Raw genomic sequence first — 13,573 nt, 5'->3', positions numbered from 1 at the left:
ATATATATATGATGGAGTGACAGAAAGCATATGAGAGCATGGTGAGAGCAAATGAGTCAATGGGAAATGAATGTAAAGTCTATAAAATAAAGAAGTTGAGAGATCAGAGAGAGAATCTGCAGAGATCATTAGAATTTAACACCTATGAAGCACATTTGTTATTTGAGTGGAATGAACCAGTGTGCAGGAAGAGGCTTAAGGGCAAAGTTTAGAGATGCAGAAATGGATGAAATCACACACAGCAGGATTGGGACCTGAAGTGGAGAGAGAGGATCCTTTCTTCTGAGACTGGAGGGAAAGAAAGAAAGAAATCAATGCACATTTCTAACATTACCTGCTACACGTATTTTCAACAACATTCTTTTCCAATCCCATGAAACAAAAGTTAAGATAAATAAAAATGCTTGTCCTCCATATGCTTTTTTTTTTTCTCAGCTTCTGCATTTTTAAAACTGGTGATAGTGAATGCATAGTCCAAGTTTTGTGCTTATGTAATCATCAGAAATTTCAATTTTAAAATAAATATGATCACAGTTTTCTTCTTTAAAATCCTACGATGATAAGATAAGAAACTCTGTGCCTAGACTTTCTTTGAATATGGCCTTTAGCATTTTAGAAAATTTCAAAAACTGAGTAAAGATGGCCACAGTTATGTACCTTCAGTTATCAAGTCATCAAGGGAAGTTTATCAAGGGAAGTTCTTCCTGATTTGTCCTAGTATTGTTTTACCTTCCCAAAGCAAATTTTTGCTAAACTAGGGCATGCAAAAATTACTTTTTAATTTCATGATTTTCAGCATACCCATCAACAGTGATTATAGTTGTGTGTGTGTGTAATGTCATAGACATTGATTAGCTGTTCTTTGCAAATAAAGGCTTTGACCAGGAATGGGAACCATTACACAGGAATTATATTCTAGGCTGCATGTTAAATTCAAAATCAAATTACAGGTTAAATGACTATTGCATAGTTAATTACAGCATTTTTTTTAAGATTTATTTATTTATTCATACAGAACTGGGGTATAGGCCAGAGATGCGGAGGGTGAGAGGATTCACCAGAGACAGAGTGGGGAGCAGAACAGGCAGATCAACGAAGTACACTGCAGAGGGGAGCAACGGGCGGGTCAGGAGAGGTCTGCCTCGCCATGTGGTCTCCTATGGGGCAGGGTAGGCGAAGGTCGAACTCATGCAGAAGTGGCTTAAGCCTCTTAGTGCTGTTCTTTAACCTGCTGCGCCACCAGGGAGGGCCCTAATTACAGCATTTTTTTAAAGGAGTAACACAATTATTTAGAAAGTGATATAAAGGACTGATAAGTTTAATATATGATTTTGGGGGGAAAAGAAAGGAGGAAAACTGTCTCTTTTTGCTTCTGAGAATTAATAAAAGCAGCAGTAATATTTGAGTGCAATTCTCTCTAGACCCTTTGTTGCCTTTCATGTAGGACAAATAATTAGTACGTTTACATACAATTTTAAAGCAAGTTTATGGGTAATGCAGCCACACGTATTCAGTGATTGGCGGAAAATAAAGGCCGAATGGAATAGTCTAAATCAATGCTGTGTAATACAGTAGTCATCAAGTACATGTGCTGTTCAATACTTTACATGCATCTAGTCCAAACTGAGATCTGCTCACAGTCCAAATCAAAATATGGGGAGTGCAAATTGCATACTGAACTTTGAAAACAATGTAAAACATAATTTGTTAGAACTGATAATATTTTAAGTATATTGGGTTAAATAAAATGTATTAGTAAAATTAAAAATAAATAAAATAAAACCCTAAGATGAACTATGGGATGGCGCATGGGTGAATTGGTGGTGGGAAGTCCATGGGGATTGCAACTGAGATGGAAAAATGTACAAAATGAAGAATGATGTAAAAAAATTAAAAATATATAAAACCCTAGGATGACATACTATTTTACTTAGTAAAGTGCTTTTCTTTTTCATTGACTAATACAATATCAACTTACTGGATTTCAGAGAAATGTTCCTAAAACCTTTTAGAGGAAATTAATAGTTCATTGTGCTTCTACAACATCAAAACAAGAGAAGAGTTTTGGCAGTTAAGTTTTGGTTGGAATAATTACAAAACATTCCCACCAATATATGCATTGTTGATATAAGACTTACAGCTATTGAAGGGTATTATTAGTGTCCTGCCTTAGGAAAGAAGAGAAGGTTCTGAAATTCAGAATGGTAGCAAAATTCAGTGTGGAGGCTTTGATGTGGATTATGTATTATGACAGAGATTATTGAGACAGTGTAACAACCAATAACAAGACAAAATCTGGCTTGAATGTGAAAAAGTTAGCTTATAAATGTTGTTTAACCTTAAATGTTGTTGCATATCAAATTCCAAGAAAAGTACAAATGCAAATTTATGCACAAACAAAAAAATGAGATTCTTTGTCACTGTGACATGAAATAACACCTATAAATATGTATCTTTTGACAGTGAACTAGGGAATAAGAAGAGGAAAAAAGTTGTGTGGGGGAATTTCATTTTACCTTTAATGTAATTTTAGAAGATATATGACTACATGTTTTCTGTCATTTGTGTTGTTTGAAATTCAACGTCACTGTTCTTCCCAGTGCATAACTGTTTCCCTTTAGGTAATATGCTATCAGAGCTGTATAAATACCTAGAAATTTTGACTCCTTATACATACTTATGTTGCTTAGATAACTGTAGTCTTCATATATAGTAACGATCCTTTTAATTTCTTTCAAGATTTATGTCAGGTGTAGCTCTTTTCACCTTTTATATATTTTTTCAACCCCCCAACCACTTAAGAAAAATAAATTTTCATTCACTAAAGTTTTACTTCTCATCATTCGAGGCTTTTCCAAAACATCCCATCTCTCTTCTGAGTATGTGAACTGTAATTTGATGATGCAGTAGTTTTACTTTTGGTTTAAATGTAATAAAGGGCACATTGAAATAAAAAAAAAAATCTGTAAATTCGTAGCGAAGAAACCATTTTTTCCCCTTGAGTAAGTTCATTCTGAAATTGCAGAATCAGGAACAGGTTTTTCTTTCCATGTTTTAGATCACACTATTTGCTATGCTGAACACTTCTTTCTTTCAGACTTTCTATCTTGTAGCAATTCCATAGTTGCTGATAAGTGTATCAGCTCAGGAACTCTATCAACCTTATCAGCACCTTTCACTCACTATTGCATTTGTATAGCACAGTTTAAAAATATTAAATTTGATTTTTGACCGTTAGTATCCTTGCATCTCAAATAATCCAGACAAGTCTGCATATTATGCAATCTTCACTCTTCCTTGCTCTTTTAAGGCTTTACCTCACTCGTTTGCCCTTTCTCCCTCCCTCCCATTAGCCTTCCTTCCTCCTCCACAACTACTTCAGCCCCTCTTTCCACTGTCTCTCCCCCATTGTAAATATTTAATTATCTTTTATGGAAATTGGTTGGGTTAAATTATATTATATTAATTTTCATAAATCTCATTTCTCATTATCTACCCCTTTCCTTCCTCCAGTTTCCAGAGACTTTTATGCCATTCACCAATTTCTTTCTTGTCACCAACATCTTATCTTTGAAAATGAGAAGTCAAATATTGTTTACTAATTCTTTGATACCATCACTGATAAAATAAAATAGATTAAATAGAATACATTATTTCCATCCTCTAGACTGCTTCCTAATCTTGATTGAGTCATGATTCACAAGAAGTTCTGTTAATATGTATGTTCTTTTAGATACTTTTATTTTAAATACTATTTTGGGTAACTATAACACTTAAACTACAATGTTTAAGTGTTAGTCTTAAACAAAAGCATTACTGACAGGAAGCCTAAAGATCAAAACTAAATAAGAAAAAGTCATCTATTTTTCCAAGAGTCATGGACAGGGACAATATGAGGTAAAAGAGAAGGACATGTACACTTTAAATAGATTATAAATGCCGTTTATTATCATGATAAGGTAGGTAGATTGTAGTTCTGGTAAAATCTCAATATGAAGGGTCATATAATCTTAGGGGTTCTGACATGAAATGGGGAAAGAAGTTCTGGAGAAGTGTATGGACTATGATTTTCCTAAGAAATATTTTAATATTACCACTGATACATAATGATACATTGAGAATCAGAAAACTAAAATGAGATGGCCCTCCTTGGTGGCACAACGGGTTAAAGAGCAGCACTATAAAGCTAGCAGCAGCCACTTCAACAGGATTGCATCCTCAGTCAGGGAGGTGACCCACATGGTATAGCAGATCTCTCCTGTCCCACCTGCTGCTCCCCTCAGCAGTGTATTTTGTCGATCTGCCTGTTCTACTCCCTACTCTGTGTCTAGTGAATCCTCTCACTGTCCCTGCACCTCTGGCCTGTACCTCAGTTCTGTATGCACAAATAAGTCTTTAAAAAAAAGAAGACTGGGCCCTCCCTGGTGGTGCAGCAGTTGAAAGCACAGCACTAAGAAGCTAAAGCCACTTCAGCATGAGTTGGATCCCCACCCACCCGGGAGGTAACCAACAGGGCATGAAAGACCTCTCCTGGCCCACCCACTGCTCCCCTCAGCAACATACTTTGTCAGTCAGTCAGTCAGCCTGTTCTCCCACTCTGTCTCTAGTGATTCCTCTCACTGTCCCTGCACCTCTGGCCTGAACCCCAGTTCTGTATGCATAAATAAAATAAATCTTTAAAAAAAAAGATTAGGCCCTCCCTGGTGGCGCAGCGGGTTAAAGCACTGCACTGAGAAACTAAAGCCACTTCCGCATGAGTTCGATCCGTGGCAGACCTCTCCTGACCCGCCCGCTGCTCCCCTCAGCAGTGTACTTCATCGATCTGCTTGTTCTGCTTCCCGCTCTGTCTCTGGTGAATCCTCTCACCCTTCGCATCTCTGGCCTGTACCCCAGTTCTATATGAATAAATAAATAAATCTTTAAAAAAAAAAGAAGATTAAAATGAGATATGTAGCAACATAGTAACCTTGATTTATTGAAATTTTAATTTTACAGAATTTTAAATTGTTTTGGTTACCTAACAATTTATATTTTATTGCAATTATTCTAATGAGTTAAAACATCACCCAAGTACTAAAAATATATCAAGTTTTAATGAAATAATTTGTACATCTAAAGTTACTATATTTGAGCATCAATATTACTCTTCATTTTCTTTTATAATATTCATATTATCACTTAAAGAACAACAGCTCATATCTGCAAATGAAAAAATAAATTTATATCATTCTGTATAATTGGCCACTATATGTTTTTAATACTATGGCTAATAAAATGTGAAATATTTGAAAAAAAATTCCACATTATGGGATTTCTAAGTTTTGTTTAGTCTAGGACAGGTCTTATTAAAACACCAAATCTAATCTGCCAAAAAAGGAACAAACTATGAAACAGAATTTTTTCATAATAATCCTGAACCTATATTTTTGAGAAATTGTCATAAATAATTTGGTTGTCAGAGAGTGAAATGTAACTTCTTGATAACTAAAATTGCTACTAACGTGAACTAGAAACACAGCACAATTCCCCAAACTGAAACCATTACATTAAATGTTATGATTTGTTAATACAATATGTGATTTATCTACAAATAAAGCACCATTCAAGTCAGATTTTCTCACAAAATCAGTAGGTCTATAAAGATCATCTAAGATGAATATACATGTTCAGGTACCTAGAATGACTCATTGTATGGATTAAATATAACAAGTACATGTAAATAAACATAAGCGTTGAGTATAAATAACAGAGGTTAAAGAATTCAGATCAGACATATGAAATCAGGAGCAACCAGCAATAAAGAAATTTTATTCACAAGTATATATTTCTGTGCTTTTCTATCACTAGGATAATGCTAATCAATGTAGCTTCTAGCAAGTTTGTTCTTATTAAACTATCTTGAGATGCTCTTAAACTTATATGAAATTATTTCCTCATCTTCAACTAGCTCTACATTTTAACTTCCAAGTAACACATTTTATAATGAATATATTACTGACTTGTGGTTTGTTGGTTCCTAGTATAAGGATATAATTAAGAAAACAGCATTTTATAATAAACTATTTTATCATTTTATAAATTCTCCCTTGGAATATTGAATTGCCTACTCTAATCTTGGTCATTCATATCATTAATGTACATTTTTCCCTTCTGTGAATTCATCAACAAAAAGGAAAAATGAAATTAAGTTCATAAGACTTAATATGATGTTTTATTGGCATTAGCATCATTAGTTCACATTAACTTTTATGTTAATAGTGACTAACATTAAAACTATCAAACATGACAACTGAAAAATACTTTGCAAATATAGTAATATTCAACGATCTCAACATTATCCGGTATCTCCCTGATTAATAGAATTGACAGTGAGCGATGTATTTGAATCTCTTTAGTCCAGGTTTTGTACCTCAAAAACATAACCAACCTCTAACTTTCAAACTTATATATCTATAATTTATATACCTATATATGATATACCAACTGACAAATGTCACTTGCAAAGTATATTTGTTTAAATACGGTCAAGGGACCTCCCTGGTGGCACAGCGGGTTAAAGCACAGCACTAAGAAGCTTAAGCCACTTCCACATGAGTTCGATTCCCGCCTGCCCTGGAGGAGATTCACATGGCTCGGCAGACCTCTCCTGACTGGCCCACTGCTCCCTTCAGCAGTGTACTTCGTCCATCTGCCTGTTCTGCTCTCCTCTCTGTCTCTGGTGAATCCTCTCACCCTCTGCATCTCTGGCCTGTCTGTACCCCAGTTCTATATGAATAAATAAATGAACCTTTAAAAAATAAATAAGTCAAATGCTAACCTTTTTATTCTTCTTTAATCAGGAATATGTAACTTGCATTAACAGATAACTGAGTAAAGATTGTTTCCATTATTTAAGGAGAAAAACTTAATAATCACGTCATCACTATGAGTTATATGTGTGGCATAATAATGTGAAAGTGTACTAATATTAATCCATGTTTGTTTTTTTCCTCTTTCAGGAACAAAATAATAGCATGGCATGAAACATGGCTCAGTTCTATTATAAAAGAAATGTCAATGCCCCCTATAGAGATCGCATCCCTCTAAGAATAGTTCGTGCAGAATCAGAACTCTCACCATCAGAAAAAGCCTACTTAAATGCTGTGGAAAAGGGGGATTATGCAAGTGTCAAGAAATCCCTAGAGGAAGCTGAAATTTATTTTAAAATCAATATTAATTGCATTGATCCTCTTGGAAGAACTGCTCTCCTCATTGCAATTGAAAATGAGAACTTGGAACTCATTGAGCTACTCTTAAGCTTTAACGTCTATGTTGGCGATGCTCTGTTACATGCCATCAGGAAAGAAGTCGTGGGGGCTGTTGAGCTGTTGCTGAACCACAAGAAACCCAGTGGAGAAAAACAGGTATGTGCAAAAAATACTGTTTTTAACATATTTTACATGCAAAATGCTCTTATGTATGTTCAATTCCAGCAAATTTTGAGAAATGGAAGTATTAAAATTAGAACTATTATGGCCCTTAGAACAAGTTAACATTTCCCAATAATAATCACCCTCTCAACCTATTACTCTGGCAAATCAGACTTTTAGCAAGAACTAAAGCAAAGCAAATAACTTATGTTGGCTTCCTATGTATTGGCAATATTTCTATGCAGTCGCAATTGTGTTTGGGGCTGAGTATTTATGTGTGTTTTCTCAAATCTCTCATTTCTAACATTCTACAAATAGCAAACTAAATTATTTTGATGTTTTCTAACTTAACCCACTTTCTTATTCTAGGAGTCTGTGTCGCATTGCAAAAGTCATTTGTACCTTTTCATTTTGATATTGTTCTTTAGCAAAATCTAGTGCATTTTTTATAGAGACAAATAAAAGTATAAGATTACCAAAATAGCCGAACTCTGACTGTAGATTTAGCCATATGAAATGTCTTAATGTCTTCAGTACCGAATAAATAAAATGATAAAGTTATAAATACGATGTTTTTCTCCTGTCATCACCCCTCCACCCATTTGTTTTTTTACCATTAGGGCACTCAAGATAAGACAGGAGCAAATAAGGGATCCATTTTTGTCTTTTTGAATTTGTTGTTGTTGTTTGGCCCTCCTTCCTTTTACCCAGAACTCTTCATTTCTTACATCAAGATTAATTGACTAACAGTAATGACAGTGTATGTACTACCGTGGCTCAAAATCTGTTAAGTAAAATCTTTTAAAATGTGTGGTGTTGCAGGCTCTCCCTGGTAGTGTAAAGAGTTAAAGCACCAAATTATCAAGCTCACTCAAGCCACTGCAGCAGGAGTTCCATCCCCTGCTAGGGAGCTGATCCACATGGAGTGGCAGATGTCTCCTGACTCACTGGTTGCTCCCCTCAGTAGTGTATTTCAGTACATCTGCCTGTTCTGCTCCCTACTCTTGTCTCTGGTGAATGCTCTCACCCGCCACACCTCTGACCTGTATCCAAGTTCTGTAAGCATAAATAAATCTTTAAAAAAAATGTGTGGTGGGCCCTCCCTGGTGGCGCAGCGGGTTAAAGCACAGCACTAAGAAGCTTAAGCCACTTCCGCATGAGTTCGATCCCCGCCTGCCCCGGAGGTGACCACATGGCGTGGCAGACCTCTCCTGACCCGCCCGCTGCTCCCCTCAGCAGTGTACTTCATTGATCTGCCTGTTCTGCTCCCCACTCTGTCTCTGGTGAATCCTCTCACCCTCCGCATCTCTGGCCTGTACCCCAGTTCTGTATGAATAAATAAATCTTTAAAAAAAATAAATGTGTGGTATTACAACACTAACAGTTTCTGTCCTACTTGATAATGAATATATCTATATCTCTGCAATGACAAACTACTAGATAAGCCTATATTCTTTTACAGAAGCATTGCTTGTAGCTACTGTTATAATACTTTGCCTGAGGAATTCCAAAAGAATTCATTCTATTAGAACTTGATGACCAAGTGTCCTCTGAAGAATACTCTGTTTTCTCAGAATCTGTGTTCTGTGATCCACTCTTACATTTCATCATCAATAGTCATCCCTCCCCCTTCTTTTTTTTTTTCAAGATTTATTTATTTATGCATACAGAACTGGAGTACAGGCCAGAGGCTCAGGGGCGGTGAGAGGCTTCACCAGACAGAGTGGGGAACAGAACAGGCAGATCAACAAAGTACACTGCTGAGGGGAGCAGCGGGCGGGTCAGGAGAGGTCTGCCACGCCATGTGGATCATATGGGGCAGGCGGGAATCGAACTCATGAGGAAGCGGCTTTAGATTCTCAGTGTGGTGCTTTAACGAGCTGAGCCACTAGAATTAAAAGCGTCTTTATCAGAATTAAAACTTTAGTAAGACACCATTCCACAGTTACATTATGTCTCTGCTTGTTGCTTTGTGGCTTACTGTTGCTTGTTCACATCCAGTTTTTCATAAGTCATGTTCTTATAACATTATTCTGATAGGAATTGTTATTGTTTCATGTATTTTTCCAAAGTCGTACAGCCTTGGCAGGGGTGAACAGGTAATGGCAATGTCTCAAGACATATGTGAGTTTATAGCCATTTTTCAGGGCCGAGGAGGTACAGACCATTTACATGGGAATGAATAAGAGTCAGTTTTTCTGAGTGTACTTCCTCAGTCACTTTGTGATTCTGAAACTTCCTCTATAATTATATCGCTACAGTATAGTGTTTTCTAACAGCAATGATCTTATCTTGTACACTCTCGTTTAATGTCTCTTATAGGCAACCATAAAACAGATGCTGTGACTGTAGCTTGGATTATTTTAGATAAGGACCAGTCTATACAGAATAAAATTGTCACTATATGTGTTTTGTCATGTTTATTACTAAGTAACCTCCTCAGTCTATTTTCAGAAGAATTTTGGCCATGTATTTCAGTGTCTTTTAGTCAATGACATTTGCGCTGACCAGAGTAATTTGGCATCTTGGGAAGTTATTTGCTACTATGAGAATGTTGGAAAATGTTCAACTTTTAGTTAAACTCTAGCCTCAGAAGTAGTTCCTGGCTCCTTAGAGGCATTTGATTTGAACTCTGATTATGAATAAAGGCAGTAAAGGTTTGTAATCTGCCAGGAGCCTGAAATATCCCAGGCTATGTGTTTCTGGATGATATTGCTTATATCACTCTGCTGGCCAAGAATTCCTTTTCTATTTGTACATTCTAGAATTCCTATTCAGTGAAAGCACTTAAGAAAAAACAAAATTGTATCTTTCTTGAAATAGTGTCTTTTGGGACAAATGGATGAACTCTGAATGGTTACCTAAGTGCAATACATTGGAAAGGTAAAAACAGGTCTGATTGTCTCACTTATCTGTGAAGTACAAATAACTAAAATAACATATATTGGCAAAGTACAGCCAAAACAGTCTTAAACTGTAAGAAAAAATATACTGCTTACAAGGGAACTATGGGGCAAAGGAGGGGATGTGGGATAAGTATAGTATTGCAAGGGAGGTTTGGTGAAAGCTGAGTGGAGCATTGTGTGCATATAGAATAGTAAAAATATACCTTCAATATTACAAAGACATTTAAATGAATGACAGATTAATAAAAAAAATCAGTAGATCTAGAAAGTTATGTTAAACAATCATAAAATAGTATCTTTTGCTTTAATTTTATTTATTTATTTATTTATTTTAAAGATTTATTTATTTATTCATATAGAACTGGGATACAGGCTAGAGATGTGCAGGGTGAGAGGACTCACCAGAGACAGAGCGGGGAGGAGACCAGGCAGATTGACAAAGTACACTGCTGACGGGAGTGGCGAGCAAGTCAAGAGAGGTCTGCCTCGCCATGTGGATCTTCTCCGGGGCAGGCGGGAATCGAACTCATGTGAAAGTGGCTTAAGCTTTTCAGTGCTGTGCTTTAACCCACTGTGCCAGCAGGGAGGGCCCTATAATTTATTTTTGAAGATTTGTTTATTTATGCATTCAGAACTGGGGTGCAGGCCAGAGGTGCAGTGTGGGGGTAAGAGGATTCACCAGAGACAGAGTGGGGAGCAGAACAGGCATAGTGAGTGAAATACACTGCTGAGAGGAGCAGCAGGGTATACAGGAGAGGTCTTACCCACCATGTGGGTAAGACAGGAATTCTTGGCCAGGAATTGAACTCCTGTGGAAGCGGCTGCTGATAGCTTCACAGTGCTGAGCTTTAACCCACTGCACCACCAGGGAGGGCCCTTGAACTTTTTTAATTTTGAAAGAATAAATCTAATCTACCTCAGAGATTCTGGTATCATGTACAATGAAAGTAAAGTTGTTAAGCTATAGCTATATACATTATATCACACAAAAGCTGCCTTGGGGCTTGAGGTGGGTACAGTTAAACCCCACTGAATTAGGGTTGTTTATGATTTCCTTGTAAATATTACATCTTTGGTACAACAGTGTCCACATATCAGTATACTGAAGGTAACAAGCATGATTTTAATAGGAATTTTTTCTCATAAACTGTAATCCTTTCTATCATTCTTGTAATCATTGAAATCCATTTTGTATATTAATATAATTCACCTAATTTCCAGTCTGATGGGGATTCCCCCAAAGACTCTGCAATAAGTTGTCTGTTTGTTGATGTCACAAAGTATTAAAACCTGAAAAAAACACCATCCAATCAGCAAAATGAATATAAGTGTCCTGATGATTTAAGAAAAAGGATCGAATATAAAAATCATGCAAATCTAATGATAGATTAAAACATTTGCTTAGAACTTACAATGTGATAGATGTGGCTAAAGTGATGTATTCTAATAAAATTTTATCATTTGATAATTTCTTTCTCTGGAAGAAGATCCAGTATTTGATACTATATTGAATCTCTGGGGACTGTAAAATTTCATTTGGATTGGGACACTTCTCTAAAACATTCATGAAGGAACTATTTGAGGATGCTGGCTATGCCGGTCTGTGTTCAGAGCTGAAGAGATGAAACTGTTCATGTTCTAGAATCTTAAAGTCATAAAGAGCAGCTTTATGCATAAAAGTGGTTACATTGAAACAGATGAAAAAGAAATTCTCACATAATTATGATATTAAATTGACTTGATTGGGTAAATATACAATGTTATAGAGGACATGAAGAAGCAGAAAGGTCAGAAGAAGAGAGAGGAAAACTGTGTAAGGGTTGTTACCTCGACAACCAGCTCCATTAATTGAGCTTGAAACTGAGAAAAAGTATATGGGACCTGGTTGAATGTACTCTGTTTTTAACTTATTGAAATTGACATTTGGGAAGTAGTTAGCAACTCTGGGCTTAAGAAGTGGGTGAGAGTGTGATACATAGGTGATATTGAAGACAGTGAAGCCAAAAATCATTACCCTATGTCTCATCATTATGACAATGATTTCTCATATTCTTGCATGTTGTTTAAGTGTGTAATTTTAAAATTTTGAGAATTCATTTAGCATATTCACCAGGGAACAATTTTAGAGACTTTAAGTAAATTAAGCGATTTTTCTTATTGTAGCATCTAATGAAATATTTAAGTTTTGCCAGTTAAATGAGCATAATTCATTAAAGATTTCCTTCCATATTTAATGTGGACCTTCATAAATTTGAGCATCGAGTCCAAGAGTTTTATTATTGATTTTTTGATAAAGCAAATGGGAAGCATAACAGCGTATTTCTTTCATGGAGTAGATCGCACAGAGAACCTATGTCCTAAACTGAGCAGAAAGATGATAAATTATGTATTCTTCATGAGAGGGCTCCTTTACTAGAATTATTATACTGACATTTTCTGATGACTTTGTTGGGCTTTTATTTCACCTTCTTAGTACCTCGTTTTTCTACAGGGAAACTGAGAGTGATGTCTTACTCACCTTTTCACTCATTTCATTGCTTACTTCACTTCTAATGATTTCTAGTAAACCTTTCTCTTTAACATTCTAGCAGACCTTTCTCTAACATCTAAAGCCAGATTAATTTTCAGGTTTCAGCTATTTCAAAAACTGTTTATCAAAAATGGAACTTGATTTTTTCATTCTTTGCTTAGACTAGTGATCCTCAGTCATTTTTAACTGCAACAGAATCCGTGAGAAATATTGTTAAAGCATATTGATTTCAACCCCAAAGCCTCTGATAGGGCAGGTCTAGAATGCAGAAGCTAGAATTTGAATATCTAAGGTGATATTAATAATGCCTGTCTTGAAGTCAATACTTTGAAAATGATTTAAAAGGTGCGGAAGGTTATAGGATACTATAGAGGAGTAAAATCTGCCATTCAAAAATACATCTTTTTGCCAAATGGTTGACTATATGGGAAGAACTCTGAAGACTGAACTGCTGTTGAAGTGCTATTTACGTGTCAGCTTCTCTCTGTGAGGACCTCACAATCACTCTATAGGTAATATCTAATTTTCTCATCTCCTTATCAAAGGAGATAGCAGAACTTAAATCTGCATAACTTTGTATATGATGTCTTCCTCAGTAAATTCCCTATATACTCTTCTTCCTTTCTCCCAAACTCCCTGTCTCAGCTAAGCATTTTAAGATGGTGTCTGAAGTCATGTGGTGAGATATTCTATTTCACCGAGTCTCCCCCAGGTATGAAGAGGATATA

The 13,573-nt window shown here is 36.0% G+C and overlaps 1 protein-coding gene across 2 annotated transcripts in view; it reads left to right on the top strand.

Moving 5' to 3' along the window:
- Nucleotides 1–13,573, top strand: part of TRPC4 (transient receptor potential cation channel, subfamily C, member 4) — a 188,157-nt gene that overhangs the window by 48,388 nt on the left and 126,196 nt on the right. For both annotated transcript variants that reach the window (XM_012723340.1, XM_004680219.2), the window contains exon 2: nucleotides 6,999–7,403. In XM_012723340.1, coding sequence (XP_012578794.1) covers nucleotides 7,026–7,403 — 378 coding nt within the window. In that variant the 5' untranslated portion in view covers nucleotides 6,999–7,025. The remainder of the gene's footprint in view (nucleotides 1–6,998; nucleotides 7,404–13,573) is intronic.

Source organism: Condylura cristata, unplaced genomic scaffold (genome assembly GCF_000260355.1).
Source record: "Condylura cristata isolate star-nosed mole 26May11 unplaced genomic scaffold, ConCri1.0 scaffold00010, whole genome shotgun sequence".
In the NCBI taxonomy this organism is placed as follows: domain Eukaryota; kingdom Metazoa; phylum Chordata; class Mammalia; order Eulipotyphla; family Talpidae; genus Condylura; species Condylura cristata.
This window is presented reverse-complemented; position numbering and strand designations above follow the sequence as displayed.